The 13,931-nt window shown below is 38.1% G+C and overlaps 1 protein-coding gene across 1 annotated transcript in view; it reads right to left on the bottom strand.

Annotated features, from left to right (window-relative positions):
• Nucleotides 1–13,931, bottom strand: part of LOC137625828 (ribosome quality control complex subunit NEMF-like) — a 162,861-nt gene that overhangs the window by 56,627 nt on the left and 92,303 nt on the right. Inside the window, exons 11-13 of the mRNA XM_068356715.1 lie at nt 8,570–8,766; nt 4,720–4,900; nt 1,605–1,799 (exon numbers count right to left, since the gene is read on the bottom strand). Of these exons, the coding sequence (XP_068212816.1) occupies nt 1,605–1,799; nt 4,720–4,900; nt 8,570–8,766 (573 nt within the window). The remainder of the gene's footprint in view (nt 1–1,604; nt 1,800–4,719; nt 4,901–8,569; nt 8,767–13,931) is intronic.

The raw sequence follows: 13,931 nt of genomic DNA on the forward strand, positions 1-13,931 counted from the left end.
CCACTGCACTTTGGCACTTAAGCTCCTTAACATCCGCCATGAGTTGATTGCGGTCACTTGCCAGGGACTCAACTCTCTCCCCCAGGGCATGGATGGCACGCATCATGTCAGCCATCTATGGTTCCTGAGTGCTAGGAGGGGGGTTAGGAACAACCACTACAGGGGAAGGAATAGGTTGTGGGGCATGGGGAGAGGAAACATCAATAGACCTAGAAGAACTTCTCCTAATTCTATCTCTCTCTAGCCTGCGTGTGTACTTTTCAAATTCGATAAAATCGAATTCCGAAAGGCCCACGCACTCCTCACACCGATCTTCCAATTGACAGGTTTAACCCCGACAATTGGAACAAACAGTGTGAGGGTCGATAGAAGCCTTCGGAAGACGCCTAGAACAGTCCCTAGCATTGCATTTTCTAAATTTGGGAACTTGTGAAGGGTCAGCCATTTTGAATTGGTCAAGGGAAAATTCCAAAAAACGATCTAAGTCATCAACAATGAATCCGATACAAAAAAAGAGTTCAAGGATTTATTTGAAGAAAAACCCTGCACAGCGAAAGCTCAAAACCAGAATATAGTACTTCACCAAAGATGATGTGAAAAACTCCAGTTAGCAACAGCGAGTAAAGTACGTCTTGTCGACACGTCGACAGAGAGAAAATTGAGTCTTTGTTTACATAGAGCTTGGTATCTGGCCGACAGATGGCGCTGATGGGCACACCCGCAACCTGTATAGCGATCGCTGGCGAGTTTTTTTGTACAGTTTTTGTCTGTCGAGCAACAGAGTTGCAGCTATATATTCACCGGCTAAGTTAAATATTTAAAAAAATACTATTAAAATTATAATATGTATATTGTTTTCTACCCTCTCAATTATAATCATTAATAAAAACTGAGCTCTAACATCAGTTGGATAAACAGAATGCTAAAATTCTAATGTTGCCAATAGAGAAAGCTAACCAGTATGGGAAAATAGAAAATAAAAAAAACTACTGACGGAAAAATAAAGACAACAACAATATGGTTTTAAAAATGATCATATATAAAGAGACTGAAAATAAAAGAAGGAAAAACAGATCAAAGATTAAGATGATAATACTGTAAACCACCTGACATCCTTGGCCCTTGTAATAAACCTGCCTAACACACTCCATGAAGGAAAAAAACAAGAGGAAGCACAAAATGACAGAAAAGGTGTTTGAGTATACCCTCATGCAAAAAAAAAAAACTAACCCAGGCGCTGATACTACTTACATTGATCCAATTATTCTTAAAGTTATCTAAAATATACTACTAATAAAATCAATATAAAAGTTACTTCAAAAGATTTTAACAAGCTGTATAATGCAATGATTAAATCATGTGATAAGTGGCAGCACATGCATGTCAAAACAGATTCAGTTGAAAGATAAATACAATTTTAATCAATTAGTATAACCAAACTACCACCAGCAATTACAGACCACTCAAAATGCCAAAGAATCCAGTAAAGTTGGGGAAGAAATCAATATAAACATTTATATTTGGTCGGTTACCAATAATCTTAAAAGCTTGTACCTCGTAAATGAAACAATGAAATAAAATATTGACAATGAATAAACACATACCTTGCAATAGAATCCTCCTCTAATCTGAACAAGAAGCCAAATCCATATACAAGATGGGATGGAGGTAAGAAAGTCTTTTTCCCGCGAACCATGAAAGCTCCAGTAGTGAGGTATTCACCTGTTGGAGCAGTTTTGCTAACCTGATCACCCCATACCCACCAGGCAGATGTTACAACTTTTTCATCCCATGCACGGCTGAAAATAAAAACCATTTAATTAAGTTTTATACCTATAGCTGTCCATAAAATTTAACGAATAAGAGTTTCACTGCTGTCAGATCTAAAAGAACTGTTGGGAAGTTAAATAGGCAAATATAATATCCATTTTTAAACTGCCAAAGTTTATCAATGTAGTTGAATATCTGAAGAAACAGATTTGTGCAAAGTGTCGTTTACCAAATAACTATCAGAACAAAAACCTTTTATCACTATAATACCTATCCTTTTAAACCTGATTCATTCAAATCATTAATATGATAGCTATGGTAGGTAGCCTGCCTGACTATATCCCCAGAGTTGAGAGGGAAATACCTTAAAATCAGGATTTCTTCTCCAAAACTCCTGCCAACAGTGTGGACACTGCAGAATCAATGGGTAGAGGAGACTGTTCTGTAGCCTCAGATATGTAGAATGTCCTCTGCTGAGAAAGGACGCAGGTTCTTGCTTGACCATTCAGACAGTAGAGAACTCTCAAACTCATAGATCTGATTGTAACTGTGCCTAGTGTCACACGAGTCAAGATCCAATCCTCGATCTTTTGGGAGCGCTGAGGAGCCAATCAGCAACAAAAGATCTTCCCTTAACAGATATCACAGTTTCCTCCCACAAACCATGCACTTAAGAATGAAGCCAATGACGTCCACGAAGGAACACACTAACTCTGTTCTCCTTCTTCGCTGATACCATACAAGGTCAGGCACCTTTGGAGGCATTGCCTCAGAGCCACCGCCTGATTTGAAAAGGCAGAGGGCTTGACAGATCACATGTATGCTACAGACTGAGAGTGGAATCAGGGATGCATGCCAATGAAGGACCTGGTAGTAAAAGATCACAATCTCTATGGAAAGAGAATCATCTCCGGTACTGACATCTTCAGAGAGAGCAGAAGCACTTCATACCTTCTTCTCAAGAGAATTGCACATGTAAGAGAGGTCCCAAGATTTACATTAGGACTGGTCACCAGGTGATCTAGGACTTTGCTCTTGATCAAGAAAACATGTAAAAGCTTCTCTATGGTTGTACAAATGCTTAGAGTGGTCCTAAGTGGTGGGATGGTTTTGTTCCCAATTGCGCATGATTGTGGGAGACATAGTAAGTGGCCACCTGACAAATAATTAAGCTCAAGACTGTCAGTACTCATAGGAGCTTCTCCCCTGACCCATGAATTATGAGGAGAGAGCTCACCAGGAGACCAAGGATTGCCTTCACAATCGAGGGAGAGGGTGGAGTCAATCACCCAACCGCCCAAGTGCATTTTTTGTCCCTTACGGGACACTGGTATAAGGAGTCTGGGCTCCTTTGCTTCAGCATGAGCTACCTTCCCTAGAAGGGTAGGTAGCCAGAAGTACACCCTCTTTCTATCTCTCATGACCAAGAAGAGAGATTGAGTATAAGTACTTATACCATTCATTAGTACTGTACCTTCCTAACCCTAGGTACAACAACAGATGAAATACCTATTCCAATTGCGTAAAGAATTCTATGCTTTACAGAAATGCAAAACATTCTAGCATACACAAGCATATACAATGAGTCCAACCAGTTATGGCTATCACTAGTCTCCTTGCAATTGGTCTTCCTGGGCATCTTTTTCTTCTTATTATTAGAAGTAGTAGCATAAGAATCAGAACAAGAACTGGAAGAGAAGAAGCAAGAATGTTTCTTCCCCTTACCACCCATCTTCAGCGTTGAAGTCTGGCCGAACAATGACGATGCTCCCTAATAGGAAGATGCCAGACGGGCATCTTGAACAGCAACATGACCTAAAGGCAAACAATCATTGGATACGCATCCTACAATGCATCCACAGACATCACAGGAATCAGGGTCATATACTAAAGAATTGCCTTCAACATCCTGGTGATCATCAAAGACTCCTTCAGCCTTCCCACAGACAGGATACCAGTGATGCCCAATGCAGGCTACAACCTCCTTGGGTAAAATTTGTCAGTCTGCACTACTCAAGGAGAACTTTGGCAAGAGGCAAAGGAATATTTCCTTCACCAGGGGAAGATGATACTCCCAAACCCTTCCCATAGAATGATCGGAGTGCAATAGAAGGTGTTCTTTCCCAAATGAGTACTTCGCGAGGACCACGACAGAGTAGAACCTGGAGGAGGAAGAGAGTTGGGTTCCACCAGAGAGTTATAAAAATGCTTCTTCAGCATCAACTTTGGAGTTCCCATATTTGACAGCAAAGAATCTTGCTTATGGCTTTTCTTCTTAGCAAACTCTTCCCACTACAGAGGCAGTCATGAAAGGCACCCATCACAGGGAGACAATAGCGAACAGTCATGCCTCCTTCAAAGCAAACACAAAAGAGGGTGATCAACAGTAACCTCTGACATAAATCTGCCACACTGCCTACCTTACCAGGCCACAATCTCATTTTGCCAGTTGGTAACACCCACAAACACTGAGAAGATGAAAATGAATAAAGACTGAATCTGAGAGGCAACAAGAGTAACTGCGCACTGCTTGCAGCCAAAGTCAAACGTGACTAATCATGCTGATGGACAGTTGGGTGGAGTTTCTCCACATCAACAATCAGTAGTTATAATTACCTTGTTAATGATTTAATGGCTGTTCCAACTTGCACTGAAGTCATAATCCTATTTAAAGGCCAACTATTTTTTTTTTTTGCGCCAGCAGACTAGTTAGTGCAGGTTTATACTAAAAACATTTAAGTATAAAGTACTTATACTATTCATTAGTACTGTACCTTCCTAACCCAAGGTACAATAACAGATGAAATACCTATTCCAATTGCATAAAGAATTCTATGCTTTACAGAAATTAAAAACATTCTAGCATACTGGAGCATATACAATGAGTCCAACCAGTTATGGCTAAACATCTAAATAAACAATAGTAATGTTTACACAAAATGTTCTTACCTGTAACAAAGAGCCATAATACCCGCTTCATGTAACGTCTTGGGAGGAATTTCATTGCCACTAGGGTTCTTAATGATGACGCTTGCAGCACCATGTAAGTCGGCATGAACATATGCATCACGAGGACGCAAATGACGTTTCACAACCATTTCATTCATTTGGCTATCTCGACCAGCAATTACTGTAAGGCGAAATATAGATTCTATTTTAGTTTCATGGTAAAATTTCTATATTCTTCTCTTGTTAAAATATTCTATTAAAACACTCAGGTTTGCAATCTTTTCAGACAGGATTTTACTTCTCTGAGTTTTTTGACTCAAAGATATATTTTCTCAGAAGTTTTCTCTCTATATATACTTTATTCTAGAAAACCTTTTCCTCCCTAAAATACTTTAATTTTCACTACAGCTAGTTTAATACTTTCTGCCTTTTTTCTAGCTTTATTTTATCATTCCTCTTGTATTGTATGTTTCTATATAATTTTGCAACTACTATACAATGTTAAAACTTTTCACATGACCAAACTACATCAAAATATCTAGATTAATCTTTTCACCTATGCTGACAAATATCCAGTTACCTACTTACTGTATAAATAATGTTGTTTAAAATTCAAGTAATCTATAACAATAGTGTTGGTGCCAGGAAAAAAGTAAAGTACAGTATATTGTAAAATGAGTTAACAACCCAATGAATATTCCAAGTTGAATAAATGGCCTTTTAGTCTCCCTTGAGACAATTTTCTATTTTATGCTCTGAAAGCTCTTTAAGAAAATGACATTTAACACTTAGCTTTTATTTCATTTCCCCTACAAACAGGGAAGTACCCAAGTCAAAGTACAGTACTGTATACATAAAGTGTGCATTGTAAAATAAATAACTTTTCTATCATAACAGGACTGAGAAATTACTATGATCATTGCTCTTAGATTAAAAAGATTTTCTTTATTTCCTATCATCCTTATCTATAATGTATACTTTTGCAAATCAGATAACATTTAAATCTTAAAAATTTCCACCACAACAGGAGACCGTCTTATATACAGTATCAGACCCAAAAAGAACCTGAAATTAAGCGGCTTACAGAATCCCAAATGACAATGGGGAATAGCAGACAGTACTGTAAAGTATACTCGCCTAGCCTAGTCTACCACTAAATATTTTTCATTTGAAATTTTTGCGTGTAAAGTTATCTTAAAAGTAACGCTAATCTATCTATTTAGCAAGGCACTTACTACAACTTTGGGTGGTAGCTGACATCAAATAAAGAACAAAGGGAGAACTTTTCTTCTCTTAGCTCCTCCCAGCCTGATGACGGATTCAGCCAAGTTTTGTTGCTACTGCTAGGGTGCCACAGCCCACCCTCCAACGTTATCCGCCAAAAATGAAGCTTCATATGTTGAATCCCCTACTGTTGCTACCTCAGTATTCACCAAGGCAACCGGAGGAAGCAGCAGGGCCTATCGGAACTGCATCACTATCATTCGCCATTCATTCCTGTTTCTAGCACGCTCTCTTACCTCTCTCACATCTATCCTCCTATCACCTGCAGCTTTCTTCACTCCATCTATCCACCCAAACCTTGGCCTTCCTCTAGGACTTGCATTTATCACCTTCTTTAATAGACGGCCATTTTCTATTATCTCTACATGGCCTAACCACCTCAACACATTTATATCCACTCAAGCTGCTAATTCATTTCTTACACCCATTCACACCCTTACTGCTTTGATCCTAACCCTATCCAATTGAAATACACCAGCCATACTCCGCAGACACTTCCTCACAAACACATTGAAATTATGTCGCTCTGTCACTTTCATTCCCCACAACTCCGATCCATACATCACAATTGGTACAATCACTTTCTCATACAGAACTCTTTACATTCATGCCTAACCCTTTATTCTTTACCACTTCCTTCACTGCCCCCAACACTTTACATTCATCATTCATTCTCTGACGTATATCTGCTTCCACTTCACCATTTGCAGAAACAACAGACCCCAAGTGCTTAAAACTCTACATTCAACATGACATTCAACCTAACACCACACTCCCTTCTTGTGCATCTCTGACATTATTCTTATCAACATTAACTCTCAACTCCCTTCTCTCACACACCCTTCCAAATTCTGTCACTAATTGACCCACCTTCACCTTCGAGTCTGCAACCACTACAGTATCATTTGCATACAACAAGGAATTCAACTCCCAGTCACAATCACTCTCATCTATCAGTTTACACCCTCGACCAAGCACTCAAGGATTCACCTCTCTCACAACTCCATCAATAAACCACCATGTCGACATCACACACCCATCTCAGCCACACTCTCACTGGGAGCCACTCACTCACTTCATTTCCTATCCTGTCACATACCCTACTGCCTATGTATGAACTCTTCACTGCTTGCAACAACCTTCCACCATTTCCATATACCTCACGACATTCCACATCGCTTCCCTATCAACTCTATCATAAGCCTTCTCTAGATCCTTAATTGCAACATACACATCCTTACCTTTTGCTAAATATTTCTGGTATATCTGCCTAACTGTAAAAATTTGAAACATACATCAACTTACCTCTTCTAAAACCACCCTGTACTTCTAAGATTGAGTCCTCTGTTTTATCCTTAATCCTATTAATTAGTACTCTACCATACACTTTTCAAACCACACTCAGCAAACTAATACCACTTGAATTACAACACTCATGCACATCTCCCTTACCTTTGTATACCAGAACAATACATACAAAAATCCAGTCCACTGATACCACTGACAACAAGCATATATTAAACAATCTCACCAACCATTCCAGTAGTCACACACCCTTTCTTTAACATCTGAACCCTAACTCCATCCATACCAGGTACTTTTCCTGCTCTCGTTTTATCTAGTGCTCTCTTCACTTCCTCTCTTGTAATCTCTCTATCATTCTCCTCTCCCATCACTACCATCTCAATACATACAACAATATTTACAGTATATATGCCTACCTATTCTTATTCTTAACATTCAGCAACCTTTCAAAATATTAAGCCACATTTTCTTTGCCTGCTTTCCTTTCAACAACCTTACAAAATCAGACCTTTAGTATTTGATGCAAAGAGCTCTTCATATATTTCATGAAGCTCAGTGTTCATGTTTGTTATGAAGATTCTAGTTTTGAATCTTGCGAGTATGCTTTGTCTTTGCTGTGGGTGTCATATAGCCCATACAATAATGAAGTTAAGATCAGACTAAAACATATCTTAGGCACATTAAAATGAAAATTAGGGTATTATCAGTAGTACGTTTTTGTAAATGTTAGTGAAATTTCATTCAATAACTACCGCATTAGCGTGTCACACATTTCGGAACTGTTGTGAAAAGGTATACGAATGTATCCTACTGCTTACATAAATAAAAAAGTGTTGGGATATAGAATTCATTCTTATTTATCTAATTTCACAGAATCAAATATATACTATCAGGTATAAAAGGAAATGGATGAAATCAAGACCATTTACAGACTGCTACACAAAGGTACTTTTAACATAGTTTTTATTACTTTGAAAACTTACTTGAAAGTTTTCCAGTCTTGCAATTTAGTTATTTGCCTAATATACACATATCTTTTCTTCCCCATTACAGATGTTTACTTTAAGAAGAGAGCAAAAGTATTCTTTGCCAATTTCTTGCCTCAAATGTGATCTAGATCAACAACTAACCAAAAGACCACTATCATGTTCCTTATCTTCTCAGTTAGATATCAATATACTGTACCAAACTGCAGTCAAGAAAGAAAACCAAATAAGCCAATCAGTATACAAACTGTGAAGGCTACTTTTATGAAACTCACCTAAATAGTTTTCTGATGATATAAACCAAAGGAACTTCTCAAACCAATGAACTTTTCTTGCTTTGTTAATATTTGTAATTGCAGCAACTTCCTTTAAAGTTTGGCGTGTCTTTTTTTCAGCAGACTGCAAGGCCTTTTCAGATGCACTTATGGTCTTCTGCTCCTTTTTGGCAGCTTGTCGCTTTTGATCAAAATACCTGTTTCAACAGCATAACTTTCTTAGTCATATGAAAATTACACAGAAAATTATATGGGCAAAAAATGTTGACATGAGCTGGATTGAATTTTAGGAATCTTTAAAAAATATATTTTCTTTTTAGAACCTCTTGAAAAACCAAAATACACAAAGTATTCTTCACCAACCACAAAACTAGTGATGTAAAAAGGTCTATATATAGACTAGGTATAGTATAAAACTTTTATGGTATTTCATAGATGCAAACCTCTTTATTTCGACTCATGTCTTAAGATTCTTAAACTAGCAAAACAAAGGTTATCAATATGTGGGGCTATCCCTAGTAAAGAATGGTCACTAATTATTATAGTTATTGCAAGCAAAGCTGCAATCCTAGCTGGTAATACATGCATGCTACACGCCATACAACCATAATGGGAAAAGCAGCTCTGTACAGAAAAAAAGAAAAAATATTTTTAAATAAAACAAACAAATGACATAAACTATGATATGAGACATGTCAACCTGCTCAATAGAAAAGTATCTGACCAATTTTGAACTTCTAAAGCTCAACCGATTCAATATTTTAATAGGATGATCATTCCACAATTTGGTCACAGATGGAATAAAATCTCTAGAATACTATTAACCCTGAGAGCCTTTGTGTAAGTAAAGGTAAGACACAATAAAATCAAAGACAAAGGATGGTAAAATTCTGAAAACTTCCTAACCGCATTCATTCCTAGATTCTAGTCTATAGACCAGATTTATTACCAATCTGAGGAGAAATCTTTGAATTCCCATAAGATTATATAGTCTAAGCTTTTATATAGTAAAAGCTTAGAGAAATGGCACTGGAAAGGCATGGCATGAATTCATTGAGGCCTTATGCATCCCGTGGGTGCCAGAGGATTAAGTAAGTAGAAGCAAGAAAATATTCACTTAGGTTGGAAGTTTAGTGACTTCTGAACTCTTCAACCTTTCCTTAAATTTTTATAATAACTTTAAGTGCATATAGCTATATGGCATCCACTCGAGTTACTTCCAGCTTATTCTTCACAGAGTATCAATTTGCATGTATACACAATCGGAAACCATTTATGATCACAATGGAAGAGTGATGCCCAGATCGAAAGAAAACTTGAACATTGGAGTCTACATGCCCAAGGTGAAGGAGATAGTATTTTGATGATGATGGCAGATAGATAAAAGCTTGCCTTAAGAGAATTACTCATTGTATTGGGAGAGTTTCCTCAAACAAATCAATGGCATCCCTGAGATACAACATAAAGGCAACTGCAGCTACAACCATATGATGATCTATCGAATAAAGATCTTGAGTATTGCATGAGTTTAATGGAGATACAGTACATTCCTAGCAACTGAAAAATCATAAAGAATGATAATAAAAGAGACTAATATTAACACCGAGAGTACTGTATTTCCCAGCAATAACTCAATTCAAAGCCTATGCTGCATAGTATTCTAGTTTTATTCCAGCTGTGACAAGATTGTGGAATGATCTTCCTAATATGGCAGCTGAATTGATGGAACTTCAGAAGCTTAATCTTGCTGCCAATGCTTTATGTTAAACAGATTGATATATGTCTCTCTTCATAGTTTACATATGACATTGTTACTGGTCTTAAAATATATTACGGTACATCTTTCAATCATTACTTCTGATATTTGTTTGTGCATTTTCTTTCCTCACTGGGTTATTTTCCCTTTTGAATCATAGGGCTTGTAGCATCCTACTTTAGGCAAGTACGGTTGTAGCTTAGCTAGTAGTAATAATAATAATAATAATAATAATAATAATAATAATAATAATAATAATAATCATCATTCAGATGAATTAGAAGGTAGCCTTTCTGGATAAGTCAATTTTACAGATGGACAAAATTTTAGTAGGCTAGGCATCAACTACCGTGGCTTGGATAACTATTAGTTGTTTCATAAATATAAACCTACTTTTATGCATGTTAAGATATTAATGACTAAATCTTATAACTACAGTTAGATTTTACCATTCGTTGGGGTTAGGTAACGGACATATAGGTGAATTAAGAAAACCTCATATAATCGCTGAACCCGAATGACACCCCAAGAGCTCCTTTTCCTTATATAACAAGAATAGTACCTCAGTATTGAGAAAAAATACAAAAATAATAATATCAAGTTATATAATACCAAATACAGGAAAACAGTTATACAACACCAAATAGAAAAGACCAAAACCCAATATTACACAAGGGGTTTAAAATTTATTTAAATATTAGCCTTATAGTCTCAACCTAATGTCTCCTCTTATAACTTATTACTGAATAGGCAGAGCTGTATTTGGTTTTATATACTGTAACTCATTGTTTTTTGTCTTTTCAGTTAAAGTGCATTCAAGATTATATCAATGAATGCACTACAACTGGAAAAACATTAAAATATTGGGACCAAATAAAGCCCAGCATACTCAAGTTATATAACAACAGAGAGTAAGTTGAGACCGATACTATTCAATAGGTGAATATTTAAACTCTTATGTGCTACTGCAATAGCTTTTTTCTTTTCTAACAATACCTGTTCTGTATTTGGAGTTGTATAATTGTGAATAAATATTCGAAAATATTTCTTTATAGAATTTCAGGGCCTTGTTGTGCATAACTATATTTGCTAATATCAAGGTCTGACATAAAAAAAAATCATCATATGCATAGGCCTGTGCATAGAACTACACCTCAATACTAAACTGCACTCTAGAAAAATCTTGCATGACATTAAATGGTCAAAGTGATTCAGTTTGAAGAGACCACAGTGACTATTCAATAACACCAATTTAGATGATGAATCTACACATAAGGAGAAATAACTACAGTATATCTATAAACAAAACATTACTGCTAATGATAAAGACTACAACCTGCAAAAATTTCATATAAGGAGTTAGCGTGAGTGACACTGGTTCCTAGAAACTTTCATAGGATATTCTTTATAATGTACAGACAGTAATGAGCTTCCATGACTTAGAGCATACACATTAAAATTCTATGTCTTACAATGGAAGAGTATTAGGTTAAGATATATACAGTAAAGTATTTTATGGAAAACAAATATCTTTAACCTAACAAGATGAATAGAGAGGCTTACATATATAGCCAAAAGTAAAGTCCATCTTTGGATAAAGGTCAGAAGGTATTCCATTAAACACATAAATCAACCAATCATGAAAAATGGCTACCTGTATTGAATATAGCATATTGTATAACTTAACTTGTAGACACAACAACTTCCTGGATGTTATGGCCTTTCTATGAAAGATGAAATATTCAAGTGGCTGGAAAATAGTTTGAGACCTTAAAAACTGAGATGAGTTGGTCATGTGATGAGAGGCTTAATCATCATCACCATCAAGCTGCTCAACCACATAACAAAATCCCATACCAAGAGGCTTACATAAATAGCCAAAAGGATTTAATTTTTCAAGTCTAAATAGAAGGAATATCACAAATTTTAAGTAATTTGTATTTTTCCTAACAGTACTTACCTCGAACTACTTTCTTAGGGAGTATCTGGGATCTCCTCCCAACTGACCAGAATTTTGTGTAGTTTATCCTACTCCCGTTTTCTATGCGGGGTAACCTCTGGCGGAGTGATACACGCCACGAGGCGACCCGGGGTCAGAGAGCATGCTTGCTCAGGTCTCGAGCTCCAGTAAGTTTTGGCAGATAGGTTTCTATGAAGTCCTGTAAGGCACTCGGGGCAGGATGGGCAGGCCATAACCCGAAAGTAGTTCAAGGTAAGTACTGTTAGGAAAAATACAAATTACTTAAAATTTGTGATTTGTTCCAACACGGAGTAGTACTTACCTCGAACTACTTTCTTAGGAAACTTATACTTTAGGAGGTGTGAGTGGCCTTCCGGACCTAGAGACCGATTACGAAGGGAAAAAAGGAACCTAGAAAGGAGGCTAGGTTCTGCTGACCCAAAAATAGAAGAGAAATTAGGGAAAAACTACGCAAAAAACTACTATCTTAGTGTCTAAGTACCTCACCTCTGTAAAAATCCTCGGAGACGTATTCATTCACTGACAATATATCCCATGGAAGGTGAAGGACTCAAGGGTCATGTAACCCGGAGCTACACCTTAAATCTTTTGGAGCGCAGAAATGACAGGACCAAGAGAGAACCCGTCCAAGGATTTCTCGAACCTTCCTTTAGGTAGTGAGCCGTAAAGGTGGACTGCCTTGACCACGTGCCTGCTCTTAGGATCTGGTCCACAACCATGTTCCTCTCAAAGGCCAACGAAGCCCCTAATGTCATGGGGTCTAGGCTTTCCCGGAAGAGAGACCCTCGAACTGTCGTAGGCTCTCATGATTACCTGCCACAGCCAGAGGGAGATCGTATTCTCAGAGACTGGCTTCTTCACTAGTCCTGAGGAGACGAACAGACTCTTGGTCTCGGGGCGAAGTCTGGCCGTTCTCTCTAGGTACTTACGTACCGCTCTGACTGGGCACAGTAGCAAGTCCCTCAGGTGTCTGAACGTGGGATTGCTGGCACTGAGAACCCTTCAAACCTAGGGTCCCAAACAGCTGGATTCTGAGTCTTGGCTATGAAGGTAGGCAAGAATCTGAAAGTAGATTCTCGCCACCCCTTCGAGTGTGAGACCTCATAAGACAGCCCATGAATCTCACTTACTCTTTTTGCCGACGCAAGGGCTAACAGGAAGACCGTCTTGAGTGTGAGCTCCTTGCAATCCTGTGGACCGATGCATCCAGGGGCCTCAGGTTCTGAACCGCATACCACTTCACAAATGTGGCCCACTCGGCCTGGTAAACCCTGACCGAGGATTTCCTAAGATAACCGGACATCCTCAAGGCTGTCCTCTTCGAGTATCCTTCATTCCTTAGTAGAAGCCCGATAACCTCCACGTGTGTAGCTGAAGGCACTGGGGGTTTTCGTGAAACCCTTTGGAAGTGGGGCTGGTGTGGCTGATCTTCTCTTACCGGCAAAGGCCACGGACAAAGGATAGCCAGGTCTTGTAGGTCCGCGAACCACTCTCTCTCCGGCCACCAGGGCACTACCAAAATCAACCTTGTATCTCTTGGCTGCCTGATCTTGTTGAGAACCTGCCTGAGAATCCCGAAGGGAGGAAAGGCATATACGTTGAATCCGTCCCATGAGTGTTGGGAG

Source organism: Palaemon carinicauda, chromosome 33 (genome assembly GCF_036898095.1).
Source record: "Palaemon carinicauda isolate YSFRI2023 chromosome 33, ASM3689809v2, whole genome shotgun sequence".
Classification (NCBI taxonomy): domain Eukaryota; kingdom Metazoa; phylum Arthropoda; class Malacostraca; order Decapoda; family Palaemonidae; genus Palaemon; species Palaemon carinicauda.